The sequence below is a fragment of the Entelurus aequoreus genome, linkage group LG12 (genome assembly GCF_033978785.1).
Source record: "Entelurus aequoreus isolate RoL-2023_Sb linkage group LG12, RoL_Eaeq_v1.1, whole genome shotgun sequence".
Classification (NCBI taxonomy): Eukaryota; Metazoa; Chordata; class Actinopteri; order Syngnathiformes; family Syngnathidae; genus Entelurus; species Entelurus aequoreus.
This window is the reverse complement of record NC_084742.1, coordinates 65218237-65235736: the sequence shown is the minus strand read 5'-3', so window position 1 is coordinate 65235736 and position 17500 is coordinate 65218237. Positions and strand designations below refer to the sequence as shown.

General features: G+C 35.5%; 2 protein-coding genes across 5 annotated transcripts in view; one reads left to right on the top strand and one right to left on the bottom strand.

Annotated features, from left to right (window-relative positions):
• The window catches only part of LOC133662452 (synapsin-3-like), a 342835-nt gene that overhangs the window by 123211 nt on the left and 202124 nt on the right, over positions 1–17500 (top strand). The gene's annotated exons all lie outside the window — the stretch shown is intronic.
• LOC133662450 (metalloproteinase inhibitor 3-like) overlaps positions 1–17500 on the bottom strand; it is a 55363-nt gene that overhangs the window by 8031 nt on the left and 29832 nt on the right. Inside the window, exons 2-4 of the mRNA XM_062066454.1 lie at positions 14106–14188; positions 2529–2640; positions 1032–1153 (exon numbers count right to left, since the gene is read on the bottom strand). Coding sequence (XP_061922438.1) covers positions 1032–1153; positions 2529–2640; positions 14106–14188 — 317 coding nt within the window. The remainder of the gene's footprint in view (positions 1–1031; positions 1154–2528; positions 2641–14105; positions 14189–17500) is intronic.

Sequence of the window (17500 nt, the reverse complement as noted above, 5' to 3'; positions counted from 1 at the left end):
TGTAAGTATATATGTAGTATCTAGTAACATTCATAATAACATGTAATATTTACATGATGTAAATATATATGTAGTATCTAGTAACATTCATAATAACATGTAATATATACATGATCTAAGTATATATGTAGTATCTAGTAACATTCATAATAACATGTAATATATACATGATGTAAGTATATATGTAGTATCTAGTAACATTCATATTAACATGTGATATTTACACGATGTAAGTATATATGTAGTATCTAGTAACATTCATAATAACATGTAATATATACATGATGTAAGTATATATGTAGTATCTAGTAACATTCATAATAACATGTAATATATACATGATGTAAGTATATATGTAGTATCTAGTAACATTCATAGTAACATGTAATATATACATGATGTAAGTATATATGTAGTATCTAGTAACATTCATAATAACATGTAATATATACATGATGTAAGTATATATGTAGTATCTAGTAACATTCATAATAACATGTAATATTTACACGATGTAAGTATATATGTAGTATCTAGTAACATTCATAATAACATGTAATATATACATGATGTAAGTATATATATGTAGTATCTAGTAACATTCATAATAACATGTAATATATACATGATGTAAGTATATATGTAGTATCTAGTAACATTCATAATAACATGTAATATATACATGACATATTTTCCCAGGAGATGTTCTATATTTTGAAATAAAATGTTGATGCTCCTCTTAGACACACGTAATAAAAGTGTTTGCTGCTAAATGAAACACAAAATCAAACATTATATCACGACTGATCCCACCTTAAATACATTTTATTCTAAATATCGGTTATCGGCATCCTAGTAAACGGTATCGGACGATCTGTTGTGTTGTGGCAGAAGTCAAGAACACTTCCTTATGTTTTCCCCCAAGCATGACAGGACATTTGATCTATTTCACACCAGGTGTTGTAATCATTAAATAATGAGCCTTGGCTCCTCCCCCCTCGCCGTGTCCTTGCCAGCCATTGGCTGCTCACCTTGCAGCTGCAGCCCAGCTGGTAGCGATGGTTGATGCCTTTCTTCTGAGCCAGGGACAGTCGCTCCCACCTCTCGTTGAAGTTGCACAGCCCCGTGTACACCTTGCCCTCGTACACCCGCCCTGAGGACGCAGAAGGTCGGGTCACGGAATGTTCCGGAGACTGCGTCTTTGAGTCCATTGTTGACAATTCTCATTAGGATCAAAACGCCTCAAGTAGTAGCTCACACCACGATGGAGCGTACGCATGTAAAATGAGCTTGAAAAGAGTTAGCATGCTAACGGTTAGCAAGTCGTGTGACTCTAAGTTGTTCGGCTGCAAAATTGTTCAGCCGAATGTTGTTGTTTGCATGCTAACAGTTAGCACGTGTCAAATACCAAGTTGTATCAATGTAAGCATGCTAATTTTAGCATGCTAACAGTTAGCATGTGTCAAGTACCACGTCATGTGACTCTGAGGTGTTTAGCTGCAAAATTGGCTAAAAAAAAAGGGTGAGTGACACATCAGGCGCCGTCTCTTGGCAAGCCTGATTGTTTACAGGTCAGATCTTGGCGAGGGTCACGCATGGCGGGCGCCAGAGTCTACTACACTTGTGATGGAAATAGCAAGTTGTAAAATGAAACTAGCCTGCTCACATGTAATTATGAGTTGTGGGAGAGGAACAACCACACAAAAACATCCTGGAAGTGGAAGTCAGGATTTTTAAGTCATATATATATATATATATATATATATATATATATATATATATATATATATATATATATATATATATATATATATATATATATATATATATACACATACGTGTAGACTGCAATATGATGGCAGTCACACATCAGAGATACGTGTAGACTGCAAGATGACTCAACACCCAAATGTTATATGTTCCATTGAGAATATAGAACGTTACACACGGCACTCAAAAATCTATAAAAATGTTCTAGTACGACTTTAGTAAGCTAAGAAGCCGCGCCGCTTGGTGGATTGTGGGAGCATTACAGCTACCATAGTCAGACGTACTGTGCTTCAACATAGGAGTATTACTATGGTGTGTGTATAAGGTAAGACATATTATCTGGCATGTTTTTTTCCCTCAGTATTATGCAAAAGCGACTTTTCTTACCTTCTGGTACCTGCTGATGTGTATTTGGGATCTGCATAAGTCCTGAAAAATTTGCTCGCTACCTTCTTTGTCTCTATCTTCTTGTTATGTGACATTCATCCTCCGCTGTTGCCATTTCTAATATAAAGTAGTGTAAAGTTCTTACTTATATCTGTCGGTGAACTCACCATGAGAGCACTAAAACATACCGGTGTGGTGAGTGTACATTATTCACCCAAGGAACTTTAGTTATTAGAGAGTTCCGCTCGGACGTTTTTTTTTCCACGGGACACGCTCGATGGGGTTGAGGTCAGAAAAGCCTTCATGGACTTGGGAAGTAATGTTAGAGTCCAGGCAGCAGGTGTGAGCAGAGTGGTATGTCGGCGTCCTACCTGTGATCAGGTACTGGTACTTGTTGATGTCCAACTTGACGCCGCACAAGCTCTCCGAGGCGTCCGTGTAGATGTGCTGCACGTGCGGCACTTTGTCAAAGCCCTTGTACATCTGGAAGACACCAGCAGCCACGCTTGAGTTGAAAAAAAACCCCACACTTCATTCCCGTGAGAACCCTGCGTGACGGAGTGGTTAATTCCGACTTATCAGGTCTTCACGCCAACCTTCACTCTTACTTTAATTAAAGTGAGGGTCGAGGCAAAACCTGCAGTCACTTCCAGACTATATGCCACTGCTTTTTTTTTTTTTTTTTTTTTTTTTACCTACGCTGCGAGTTCTGCGGCTGATAAAACGGCGCAGCTCATTTAGTGAGTTACTTTCAGTTTGTTTCAAACACGATGCAGTTACGGTGTGATGCATCACTTGTTTCATTACAGCACCTCCGAAAAGGAGTAGGAAGAAGTGGAGTTTATTTAATCCTCCCAGTTGTATCCCATTTATTTTGGTCTCTGTTGGTAACAGAAGAGTGAATAAATTAATAAATAAATATACCATAGGTAAGTAAATATAGGTAAACAAACAAATATTAGACATATAACATTAATTCAAGTTCTCATTAATAAATCGTTAAGTAATTTATGGTTCAATTAGGAGATGATCGAACCTGCAACCCCCGAGTTGCTGGCACAGCAGCTCTACCATCCGAGCCACGCCGATTCGCCTCTAAAAACAGAGTAGCATAAATTCCGGACGATAAGCCGCTACTTTTTTTTTCCTACGGTGCGGGTCGTTTATGGAGTGGCCTTCCGTTTGGACTAGAGCGTTCAACCGGAAGTAGAAGTGCCGTTCCGTCTTTTAGCCATCCATAGCGTTTCTACTTGCATGCATTCTTCATTCATCGCTCCAAGCAACGTTTGTTAGTTTTACAATATAACTACAACTATTTTACAATATATAACTACAACTATTTTACAATATAACTACAACTATTTTCCAATATAACTACAACTATTTTCCAATATAACTACAACTATTTTCCATTTTAACTACAACTATTTTAAAATGTATAACTACAACTATTTTACAATATATAACTACAACTATTTTCCAATATAACTACAACTATTTTCCAATATAACTACAACTATTTTCCATTTTAAGTACAACTATTTTACAATATAACTACAATTATTTTCCATTTTAACTACAACTATTTTACAATATAACTACAACTATTTTACAATATAACTACAACTATTTTACAATATATAACTACAACTATTTTACAATATAACTACAACTATTTTCCAATATATAACTACAACTATTTTCCAATATAACTACAACTATTTTACAATATAACTACAACTATTTTCCAATATAACTACAACTATTTTCCATTTTAACTACAATTATTTTACAATATAACTACAACTATTTTACAATATATAACTACAACTATTTTACAATATAACTATAACTATTTTACAATATATAACTGCAACTATTTTACAATATATAACTAAAACTATTTTACAATATAACAAACTATTTTACAATATAACTACAACTATTTTACAATATAACTAAAACCATTTTCCAATATAACTAAAACAATTTTCCAATATAACTACAACTATTTTCCAATATAACTACAACTATTTTCCAATATAACTACAACTATTTTACAATATAACTACAACTATTTTACAATATAACAAACTATTTTACAATATAACAAACTATTTTACAATATAACTACAACTATTTTACAATATTAAGATTAAAGTACCAATGATTGTCACACACACACTAGACTACAACTATTTTACAATATAACTACAACTATTTTCCAATATAACTACAACTATTTTCCATATAACTACAACTATTTTCCATTTTAACTACAACTATTTCACAATATATAACTGCAACTATTTTACAATATAACTACAACTATTTTACAATATAACTACAACTATTTTGCAATATAACTACAACTATTTTACAATACATAACTACAACTATTTTACAATATAACTAAAACTATTTTACAATATAACTAAAACTATTTTCCAATATAACTAAAAGTATTTTCCATTTTAACTACAACTATTTTACAATATAACTACAACTATTTTACAATATATAACTACAACTATTTTACAATATATAACTACAACTATTTTACAATATATAACTAAAACAATTTTACAATATAACTACAACTATTTTACAATATAACTACAACAATTCGTGCATACTAAAGCGTCCCATGTGTGATGTCTGTAGGAGTGTTTCCATGCGTATTTATACATGCTATCATAATCGTAATGAAGCTAGCGTCCTTAGCGTTAGCTAATTTAGTGTCCGAGTGTCTGTGCTAGCATCTTTTACTTACTTACAATGACGTTCTTTTTGTATTGTTTCCGTTTTGTAAATTCGCCAAGACGCAGCTAGTGGGTCCATGACCATGACTTCTGTTTTGTTTGATCAGCCGTTTTACTGCCTTGTTACAGACCCCGTTTGGAAACAGTTAAGGTATGTAAATAAACATTTACACAATATTTCTGCGTAAATAACTAATTTTACAAGGTATATATCTGCGGCTTATATATACACAAATATTTTTAGTTTTAAATTTAGTGGGTGCGGCTTATAGGCGCTCGTTAGTCCAGAAAATACAACAGTAATTTTACTCTTGATTTTAATCGTAGTCAATCATTTTTTTCTAACCTACTTACAGTTTGCAACCTTGTCAACTGATATGTAAACTGCTAGCTGATTGGAGAGCTAGCTTGCGCAGCTAGCGGGATCCATGACCATGACTTCTGTTTTGTTTGATCAGCCGTTTTACTGCCCTGTTACAGTTGACTTGAGTTTGATTATATTTGGAACATGCATGCATACAACGTGATGCATCACAACTCCCGGTTCCTCTATTCAACATGTTCGAAAAGGAGCAGGAAGAAGCAGAGCTTATTTCATCCCACCCCTATTGTTTCCCTTTTGTAAATTCGCCAAGACGTCACCGTGGAGTGATTGAGTCCGTTTAGCTGATTGGAGAGCGAGCTTGCGCAAGCTAGCGGGTCCATGACCATGACTTTTGTTTTGTTTCATCCGCCGTTTTACTGCCTTGTTGCAGACACCGTTTGGAAACAATGAAGGTATGTAAAAAAACATTAACGAAATATTTCACTGCCCATTCCGGCTAATATATAGAGAACTGTATATTTTTTTTAAATTGAGTGAGTGCGCCTTATAGTCGGGTAAATATATATATATATTTATTTATTTATTAAGTCAAAAATATTAAAGTTTGGTGATTTGGTAAAATTGCAAACAGCTAAAATGATGTACAGAGCAATCTATAACCTGCTAGCAAAGAATGTACAACATTTCTTCTCAACTAAAGAGGAGAAATATAACCTTAGAGGAAAAAATAATTCTTGTTGTTTTTTTTATTGTAACAATAAGTAACACATGGCAGTTATTGTAAGAATAAGTAACACATGGCAGTTATTGTAACAATAAGTAACACATGGCAGTTATTGTAACAATAAGTAACACATGGCAGTTATTGTAACAATAAGTAACACATGGCAGTTATTGTAACAATAAGTAACACATGGCAGTTGTTGTAACAATAAGTGACACATGGCAGTTATTGTAACAATAAGTAACACATGGCAGTTACTGTAACAATAAGTAACACATGGCAGTTGTTGTAACAATAAGTAACACATGGCAGTTGTTGTAACAATAAGTGACACATGGCAGTTGTTGTAACAATAAGTGACACATGGCAGTTATTGTAACAATAAGTAACACATGGCAGTTATTGTAACAATAAGTAACACAAAGCAGTTATTGTAACAATAAGTAACACATGTCAGTTATTGTAACAATAAGTAACACATGGCAGTTATTGTAACAATAAGTAACACATGGCAGTTATTGTAACAATACGTAACACATGGCAGTTATTGTAACAATAAGTAACACATGGCAGTTATTGTAACAATAAGTGACACATGGCAGTTATTGTAACAATAAGTGACACATGGCAGTTATTGTAACAATAAGTAACACATGGCAGTTATTGTAACAATAAGTAACACATGGCAGTTATTGTAACAATAAGTGACACATGGCAGTTATTGTAACAATAAGTGACACATGGCAGTTATTGTAACAATAAGTAACACATGGCAGTTATTGTAACAATAAGTGACACATGGCAGTTATTGTAACAATAAGTAACACATGGCAGTTATTGTAACAATAAGTGACACATGGCAGTTATTGTAACAATAAGTAACAAATGGCAGTTATTGTAACAATAAGTAACAAATGGCAGTTATTGTAACAATAAGTAACACATGGCAGTTATTGTAACAATAAGTGACACATGGCAGGTATTGTAACAATAAGTAACACATGGCAGTTATTGTAACAATAAGTAACACATGGCAGTTATTGTAACAATAAGTAACACATGGCAGTTATTGTAACAATAAGTAACACATGGTAGTTATTGTAACAATAAGTAACACATGGCAGTTATTGTAACAATAAGTAACACATGGCAGTTATTGTAACAATAAGTAACACATGGCAGTTATTGTAACAATAAGTAACACATGACAGGTATTGTAACAATAAGTAACACATGGCAGTTATTGTAACAATAAGTGACACATGGCAGTTATTGTAACAATAAGTAACACATGGCAGTTATTGTAACAATAAGTAACACAAGGCAGTTATTGTAACAATAAGTAACACATGGCAGTTATTGTAACAATAAGTAACACATGGCAGTTATTGTAACAATAAGTAACACATGGCAGTTATTGTAACAATAAGTAACACATGGCAGTTATTGTAACAATAAGTAACACATGGCAGTTATTGTAACAATAAGTGACACATGGCAGTTATTGTAACAATAAGTAACACATGGCAGTTATTGTAACAATAAGTAACACAAGGCAGTTATTGTAACAATAAGTAACACATGACAGGTATTGTAACAATAAGTAACACATGGCAGTTATTGTAACAATAAGTAACACATGGCAGTTATTGTAACAATAAGTAACACATGGCAGTTATTGTAACAATAATTCAGGAATGCCTCGTGTGGGACGGAGTATTAGCGCTCTAACCCAATCATACATAACAGCATCATGTCGTGTAACGTGCCTCCACTTTGATGCCGCGTTGGCTAGCCCTCCTCAAATTCATGGCTAATCCGCCGACCCTCCATTGAGCTCAGGTATGCAGAGTCAGAGTTTGCCCTGAGAACTGTTGGGACAATTCTCAGTCTGGGAAACAACAGGAAGTCCTCGTTTACTCTCCCAGGACAAACTGTTGCACCGTAAAAATTCTTGTTGTTTTTTTTTAGACGGGAGTTGTTTTTTGTTTTTTTCCCTCCGTTTGAAGTGGGGAGGAACTGCAGGCTTAATCAGACCACTGGAATGAGAATACATAAAAGTCTAAAACCAGAGGATAATGGAAGAAAAAAGGCCACTTAATGCATTTTGTGCATGTGGAATGTTTACATGTGGCATTGGCTGCAAATGTGCCTCATCCTGCAGCCCGTGTGGTCATGTCAGCATGACAAATATCTTGTGTTACGTAACAACTTCGCAAGCTTCTCAACAACAACAACAACAATCACCCTTCTGTGGCTGAACCTTTCAGGGAAATGACTTTGTCCTCATTGGTCCTTGACCTTAAAGGCCTACTGAAAGCCACTACTACAAACCACGCAGTCTGATAGTTTATATATCAATGATGAAATCTTAACATTATAACACATGCCAATACGGCCGGGTTAACTTATAAAGTGACATTTTAAATTTGCCGCTAAACTTCCGGTTCGAAACGCCTCTGAGGATGACGTATGCGCGTGACGTAGCCCGGCGAACACGGGTATGCCTTCCACAATGAAGCCAATACTAAAAAGCTCTGTTTTCATTTCATAATTCCACAGTATTCTGGACATCTGTGTTGGTGAATCTGTTGCAATCATGTTCATTGCATTATGGAGAAGGAAGCTGAGCAAGCAAAGAAGAAAGTTGTCGGTGCGAAATGGACGTATTTTTCGAACGTAGTCAGCAACAACAGTACACAGCCGGCGCTTCTTTGTTTACATTCCCGAAAGATGCAGTCAAGATGGAAGAACTCGGATAACAGAGACTCTAACCAGGAGGACTTTTGACTTCGATACACAGACGCCTGTAGAGAACTGGGACAACACAGACTCTTACCAGGATTACTTTGATTTGGATGACAAAGACGCAGACGTGCTACTGTGAGTATGCAGCTTTGGCTTCTAAACATTTGATCGCTTGACCGTATGTGCGCAACTTTTTTTTGCGTATGTACGTAACTTTTTTAAAAATATATAAGCTTTATGAACCTTGGGTTAGGTGAACGGTCTTTTGGGCTGAGTGATTGTGTGTGTTGATCAGGTGTTTGAATTGTATTGGCGTGTTCTATGGAGCTAGGAGCTAGCAGAGGAGCTAGGAGCTAGCATAACAAACACGCAGGTGTTTTTATGCAGGATTAATTTGTGGCATATTAAATATAAGCCTGGTTGTGTTGTGGCTAATAGAGTATATATATGTCTTGTGTTTATTTACTGTTGTAGTCATTCCCAGCTGAATATCAGGTCACCCCCGGCTCTCACAGCATCTTCCCTATCTGAATAGCTTCAACTCCCCACTAGTCCTTCACTTGCACTTTACTCATCCACAAATCTTTCATCCTCGCTCAAATTAAAGGGGAAATTGTCGCTTTCTCGGTCCGAATCTCTCTCACTTCATGCGGCCATCATTGTAAACAATGAAAAAATTCATTTCAGTAGGCCTTTAAAGGCCTACTGAAATGAATTTTTTTTAAATTTAAACGGGGATAGCAGATCTATTCTATGTGTCATACTTGATCATTTCGCGATATTGCCATATTTTTGCTGAAAGGATTTAGTATAGAACAACGACGATAAAGATTGCAACTTTTGGTATCTGATAAAAAAAAGGCTTGCCCCTACCGGAAGTAGCGTGACGTAGTCAGTTGAACATATACGCAAAGTTCCCTATTGTTTACAATGATGGCCGCATGAAGTGAGAGAGATTCGGACCGAGAAAGCGACAATTTCCCCATTAATTTGAGCGAGGATGAAAGATTTGTGGATGAGTAAAGTGCCAGGCTTATATTTAATATGCCACAAATTAATCCTGCATAAAAACACCTCAGTGTTTGTTATGCTAGCTCCTAGCTCCTCTGCTAGCTCCTAGCTCCATATAAGCCGCCAATCCAATTCAAACACCTGCACAACACACACAATCACTCAGCCCAAAAGACCGTTCACCTAACCCGGGGGTCGGCAACCCGCGGCTCTTTAGCGCCGCCCTAGTGGCTCTCTGGAGATTTTTCAAAAATGTATGAAGAATGGAAAAAGATGAGGGGAAAAAAAATCTATTTTTTTGTTTAGTATGGTTTCTGTAGGATTACAAACATGACACAAACCTCCCTAATTGTTATAAATCACACTGTTTATATTAAACATGCTTCACTGATTCGAGTATTTGGCGAGCGCCGTTTTGTCCTACTAATTTTGGCGGTCCTTGAACTCACCGTATAGTTTGTTTACATGTATAACTTTCTCCGACTTTCTAGGACGTGTTTTATGCCACATCTTTTTCTGTCTCATTTTGTCCACCACACTTTTAACGTTGTGCAACTCACACAAAGGTGAGTTTTGTTGATGTTATTGACTTTTGTGGAGTGCTAATCAGACATATTTGGTCACTGCATGACTGCAAGCTAATCGATGCTAACATGCTATTTAGGCTAGCGATATGTACACATTGCATCATTATGCCTCATTTGTAGCTATATTTGAGCTCATTTAGTTTCCTTTAAGTCCTCTTAATTCAATTTATATCTCATGGCACATGTAATATGGCTTTTAATTTTTTGCGGCTCCAGACAGATTTGTTTTTGTTTTTTTGGTCCAATATGGCTCTTTCAACATTTTGGGTTGCCGACCCCTGACCTAACCCAAGGTTCATAAAGCTTATATATTTAAACAAAGTAACGTACGTGACACGCACGTACTGGCAAGTGATCAAATGTTTGGAAGCGCAGCTGCTACTCACAGTACCTGATATTCAGCTGGGAATGACTAAAACAGTAAATAAACACAAGACATATATATACTCTATTAGCCACAACACAACCAGGCTTATATTTAATATGCCACAAATTAATCCTGCATAAAAACACCTCAGTGTTTGTTATGCTAGCTCCTAGCTCCTCTGCTAGCTCCTAGCTCCATAGAACACGCCAATACAATTCAAACACCTGATCAACACACACAATCACTCAGCCCAAAAGACCGTTCCCCTAACCCAAGGTTCATAAAGCTTATATATTTAAAAAAAAGTTACGTACGTGACGCGCACGTACTGGCAAGCGATCAAATGTTTGGAAGCCAAAGCTGCATACTCACTGTAGCACGTCTGCGTCTTTGTCATCCAAATCAAAGTAATCCTGGTAAGAGTCTGTGTTGTCCCAGTTCTCTACAGGCGTCTGTGTATCGAAGTCAAAAGTCCTCCTGGTTAGAGTCTCTGTTATCCGAGTTCTTCCATCTTGACTGCATCTTTCGGGAATGTAAACAAAGAAGCGCCGGCTGTGTACGTGTTGCTGCTGACTTCCCTCGCAAAATAGACGCTTCGCACCGACAACTTTCTTCTTTGCTTGCTCAGCTTCTTTCTCCATAATGCAATGAACATAATTGCAACAGATTCACCAACACAGATGTCCAGAATACTGTGGAATAATGAGATGAAAACAGCTATTTCGTATTGGCTTCAATGTGGAAGGCATACCCGTGTTCGCCGGGCTACGTCACGCGCATACGTCATCCTCAGAGGCGTTTCGAACCGGAAGTTTAGCGGCAAATTTAAAATGTCACTTTATAAGTTAACCCGGCCGTATTGGCATGTGTTGCAATGTTAATATTTCATCATTGATATATAAACTATCAGACTGCGTGGTCGCTAGTAGTGGCTTTCAGTAGGCCTTTAACCTTAATGTTAGAATGTTGTTGGATTTAATACTGTGGTACCTCGACTCCCTTTTCCCCCGTAAATTGTATGCTTTTTTTGTTTGATTTTTTGAATATATTTTTTTATTAAAAAAAATGTTTTTTATATATATATATATATATATATTTTTTTTTAACCTTGGTCCCCCGATTTAAGAGCTGTCGCTTGATTGTTCTGCTTTAGTTTGAGTTACAAGTTACAAGCTTTGTCCTGATTGCTTCCTGCATTTGTTTTTTTTGATTGGTTGATTGATTTTTTGACTTTTATTAGTAGATTGCACAGTGAAGTACATATTCCGTACAATTGACCACTAAATGGTAACACCCCAATAAGTCTTTCAACTTGTTTAAGTCGGGGTCCACGTTAATCAATTCATGGTGACCTTAACCTTTACAATGTTAAGACTTTTGTTGGGTGAAATACAGTGCTACCTCAACTTTTTGTACATTTTAAACATATATATATATATATATATATATTTATTTTTTTTATATTTATTATTTAATTTTTATTTTTTATATGTATTTTTTTATTTTAAAAAGGTTTTTTTTAATATTATTATTATTAATTATTTTATTTTTTTGCCTTGGTACCTCAACTCAGGAGTGTTTTGAGATAAGAGCTGTCACTTGATTGTTATGCTTGAAGTTGCAAGCAAAAATTTGAGTTACAAGCTTTGTCCTGATTGGTTGTTGCATTCGTGGATCTTAACCCTTAAAATGTTGGACTTTTGTCGGATGAAATAGTGGTTCCTCAACTTTTTTTGTATGTAAATTTTAAACAAATGTTATTAACATTTTTCAATATTTATTATTTTATTTTTATTTTTTATATGTATTTTTTAACTTATAAAATGTTGTTTATTTTTTTTCTATTGTTTTTTTTTTACCTTGGTCCCTCAATTTAAGAGTTGTCATTGGTTTATATTGTATATATGTTATAGAAATAATATAATATATCTGTATATAAATTATTCTGTACACATATTATGTATATATTCGTATATATGTTCGATTTTTTTATAGCTATATTAGTCTATTTATATCTGCATTGTCCTTTCCATCCTTACACTTTCCATCATTGTAACTGAGCTACTGTGTTGAACAATTTCCCTTGTGGATCATTAAAGTTTGTCTAAGTCTAAGTGATTGTTCTGCTTTAGTTTGAGTTACAAGTTACAAGCTTTGTCCCGATTGCTTCCTGCATTTGTTGACCTTAACCTTTAAAATGTTGGACTTTTGTTGGATGAAATACAGTGGTACCTCAACTTTTTTTGTGTGTAAATTTTAAACAAATGTTATTAACATTTTTCAATATTTATTATTTTATTTTTACATTTTATATGTAATTTTTAATTTAAAAAATGTTTTTTTTAATTGTTTTTTTAATTTTTTTTTACCTTCGTCCCTCAACTCAAGCGTGTTTTGACATTTGTTATCAAAACATTTTTTTATATATCTTCTTTTCAGTAAAAACACATTTTTTATAATTTTTTATTTAATTGTATTGTTTTTGTATGAGATTTTTATTTTTTTATTTTTTTTCCAAGTTTTTTTTCGATGTAATAATTATTTATTTATTTTTATTTTTATATTTACCTTGGTACCTCAACTCAAGACTGTTTTGACATTTGTTATTAGATTTCTTTATACATATCTTCTTTTCATTTAAAAAAAAACACTTTTTATAATTTTTTAAAATTTGTTTAATTTTATTTTTTGTATGAGATTTTTGTATTTTTTTTAAAATTCAAATATTGTTTTAATGTATTTATTATTTATTTAATTTTATTTCTATGTTTACCTTGGTACCTCAACTCAAGAGTGTTTTGAGATAAGAGCTGCCGCCTGATTGTTATGCTTGAAGTTGCAAGCAAAAATTTGAGATACAAGTTACAAGCTTTGTCCTGATTGGTTGTTGCATTTGGTGACCTTAACCCTGACACAATGTTTGAATTTTGTTGCATAAAATACCTCAACTTTTTTTTGTGTAAATTTTTAAAAAAAAATTATGTTTTTTAATATATATTTTTTTATTCAAATTATTTTATAATGTATAAAATGAAGTGGTACATCAACACTTGTTTTTTATACATTATAAACATTATTATTTAACTGTGGTACTTTTTCACAGGTTATAGGTTTGTAAGTAAATTAAAGCTGCCTGGGGTTGGCCTAAAATCGTCTTTTAAAAATGTTTTCTTATAGAAAAAAAAAAATACAAAAAAAAAATTAAAAAAAAAATAATACAAAAAAATATATATAATTTTCAATCGATATTTGAAATAAATGGGAAATATTGTATATATTTTTTTCTAAACAGGTTACAGGTTAGAAACGTTTTTGAAAAAGGTGACTTTGATTTGAGATACAAGTGCCTTGAGTTGAGAGCTGCGTCACACAAGCAAAGTGTGGCGTGAGGAAACACGACACACCACTTGAGGGTTCCTCTTACCTTCATTTGCTTGACGGTGTAGCTCATGGTGCCAAAGGGTCCACCTCTCACCAGCTTCTTGCCCACCACTTTAGCACGAATGACTGCAGAGAGAGAGACAGCAGCTGGTCAGCAAAGCCTCACATTCCATCGTGCCTTCAAAATGTCTGATTTAGGGCTAAAAACGTTAAGACAGACCACCTCAGAAAAGGTAATGAAGTTTTACAGTTTTACTGAATGAGACACCCAGGATGTACATGAAAATAAAACATTTTACGATATTAACTATGAACGATAAAACACTGAATATTGACAACATATGGACGTCGCTCGACATCGTTTACAATGTGAAGGCAAAGGGTAAAAAAAACAACACCCGCAATCTGACGTAATGTCACTTTTCTGCTGAACTTTCTTGTAAAAAAATGTCCTGACACCCGCGTTTCAAGCCACGCCCTCGGACTCTCATGTAAACTTGAAGAAGGTTAGATCTGGGACTCTCATGTAAACTTGAAGAAGGTTAGATCTGGGACTCTCATGTAAACCTGAAGAAGGTTAGATCTGGGACTCTCATGTAAACTTGAAGAAGGTTAGATCTGGGACTCTCATGTAAACTTGAAGAAGGTTAGATCTGGGACTCTCATGTAAACCTGAAGAAGGTTAGATCTGGGACTCTCATGTAGACTTGAAGAAGGTTAGATCTGGGACTCTCATGTAAACTTGAAGAAGGTTAGATCTGGGACTCTCATGTAAACTTGAAGAAGGTTAGATCTGGGACTCTCGTGTAAACTTGAAGAAGGTTAGATCTGGGACTCTCATGTAAACTTGAAGAATGTTAGATCTGGGACTCTCATGTAAACTTGAAGAAGGTTAGATCTGGGACTCTCAGGTAAACTTGAAGAAGGTTAGATCTGGGACTCTCATGTAAACTTGAAGAAGGTTAGATCTGGGACTCTCAGGTAAACTTGAAGAAGGTTAGATCTGGGACTCTCATGTAAACTTGAAGAAGGTTAGATCTGGGACTCTCATGTAAACTTGAAGAAGGTTAGATCTGGGACCCTCATGTAGACTTGAAGAAGGTTAGATCTGGGACTCTCTTGTAAACTTGAAGAATGTTAGATCTGGGACTCTCATGTAAACTTGAAGAATGTTAGATCTGGGACTCTCATGTAAACTTGAAGAAGGTTAGATCTGGGACTCTCATGTAAACTTGAAGAAGGTTAGATCTGGGACTCTCATGTAAACTTGAAGAAGGTTAGATCTGGGACTCTCATGTAAACTTGAAGAAGGTTAGATCTGGGACTCTCATGTAAACTTGAAGGTTAGATCTGGGACTCTCATGTAAACTTGAAGAATGTTAGATCTGGGACTCTCATGTAAACTTGAAGAAGGTTAGATCTGGGACTCTCATGTAAACTTGAAGAAGGTTAGATCTGGGACTCTCATGTAAACTTGAAGAAGGTTAGATCTGGGACCCTCATGTAAACTTGAAGAAGGTTAGATCTGGGACTCTCATGTAAACTTGAAGAAGGTTAGATCTGGGACTATCATGTAAACTTGAAGAAGGTTAGATCTGGGACTCTCATGTAAACCTGAAGAAGGTTAGATCTGGGACTCTCATGTAAATTTGAAGAAGGTTAGATCTGGGACTCTCATGTAAACTTGAAGAAGGTTAGATCTGGGACTCTCATGTAAACTTGAAGAAGGTTAGATCTGGGACTCTCGTGTAAACTTGAAGAAGGTTAGATCTGGGACTCTCATGTAAACTTGAAGAATGTTAGATCTGGGACCCTCATGTAAACTTGAAGAAGGTTAGATCTGGGACTCTCATGTAAACTTGAAGAAGGTTAGATTTGGGACTCTCATGTAAACTTGAAGAAGGTTAGATCTGGGACCCTCATGTAAACCTGAAGAAGGTTAGATCTGGGACTCTCATGTAAACTTGAAGAAGGTTAGATCTGGGACTCTCATGTAAACTTGAAGAAGGTTAGATCTGGGACTCTCATGTAAACTTGAAGAAGGTTAGATCTGGGACTCTCATGTAAACTTGAAGAAGGTTAGATCTGGGACTCTCGTGTAAACTTGAAGAAGGTTAGATCTGGGACCCTCATGTAAACCTGAAGAAGGTTAGATCTGGGACTCTCATGTAAACTTGAAGAAGGTTAGATCTGGGACTATCATGTAAACTTGAAGAAGGTTAGATCTGGGACTCTCGTGTAAACTTGAAGAAGGTTAGATCTGGGACCCTCATGTAAACTTGAAGAAGGTTAGATCTGGGACTCTCATGTAGACTTGAAGAAGGTTAGATCTGGGACTATCATGTAAACCTGAAGAAGGTTAGATCTGGGACTCTCATGTAAACTTGAAGAAGGTTAGATCTGGGACTCTCATGTAAACTTGAAGAAGGTTAGATCTGGGACTCTCGTGTAAACTTGAAGAAGGTTAGATCTGGGACTATCATGTAAACCTGAAGAAGGTTAGATCTGGGACTCTCATGTAAACTTGAAGAAGGTTAGAATTGGGACTCTCATGTAAACTTGAAGAAGGTTAGATCTGGGACTCTCATGTAAACTTGAAGGTTAGATCTGGGACTCTCATGTAAACTTGAAGAAGGTTAGATCTGGGACTCTCATGTAAACTTGAAGAAGGTTAGATCTGGGACTCTCGTGTAAACTTGAAGAAGGTTAGATCTGGGACTCTCGTGTAAACTTGAAGAAGGTTAGATCTGGGACTCTCATGTAAACCTGAAGAAGGTTAGATCCGGGACTCTCATGTAAACTTGAAGAAGGTTAGATCTGGGACTCTCATGTAAACTTGAAGAATGTTAGATCTGGGACTCTCATGTAAACCTGAAGAAGGTTAGATCTGGGACTCTCATGTAAACTTGAAGAAGGTTAGATCTGGGACTCTCATGTAAACTTGAAGAAGGTTAGATCTGGGACTCTCGTGTAAACTTGAAGAAGGTTAGATCTGGGACTCTCATGTAAACTTGAAGAATGTTAGATCTGGGACCCTCATGTAAACTTGAAGAAGGTTAGATCTGGGACTCTCATGTAAACTTGAAGAAGGTTAGATTTGGGACTCTCATGTAAACTTGAAGAAGGTTAGATCTGGGACCCTCATGTAAACCTGAAGAAGGTTAGATCTGGGACTCTCATGTAAACCTGAAGAAGGTTAGATCTGGGACTCTCATGTAAACTTGAAGAAGGTTAGATTTGGGACTCTCATGTAAACTTGAAGAAGGTTAGATCTGGGACTATCATGTAAACTTGAAGAAGGTTAGATCTGGGACTCTCATGTAAACTTGAAGAAGGTTAGATCTGGGACTCTCATGTAAACTTGAAGAAGGTTAGATCTGGGACTCTCATGTAAACTTGAAGAAGGTTAGATCTGGGACTCTCGTGTAAACTTGAAGA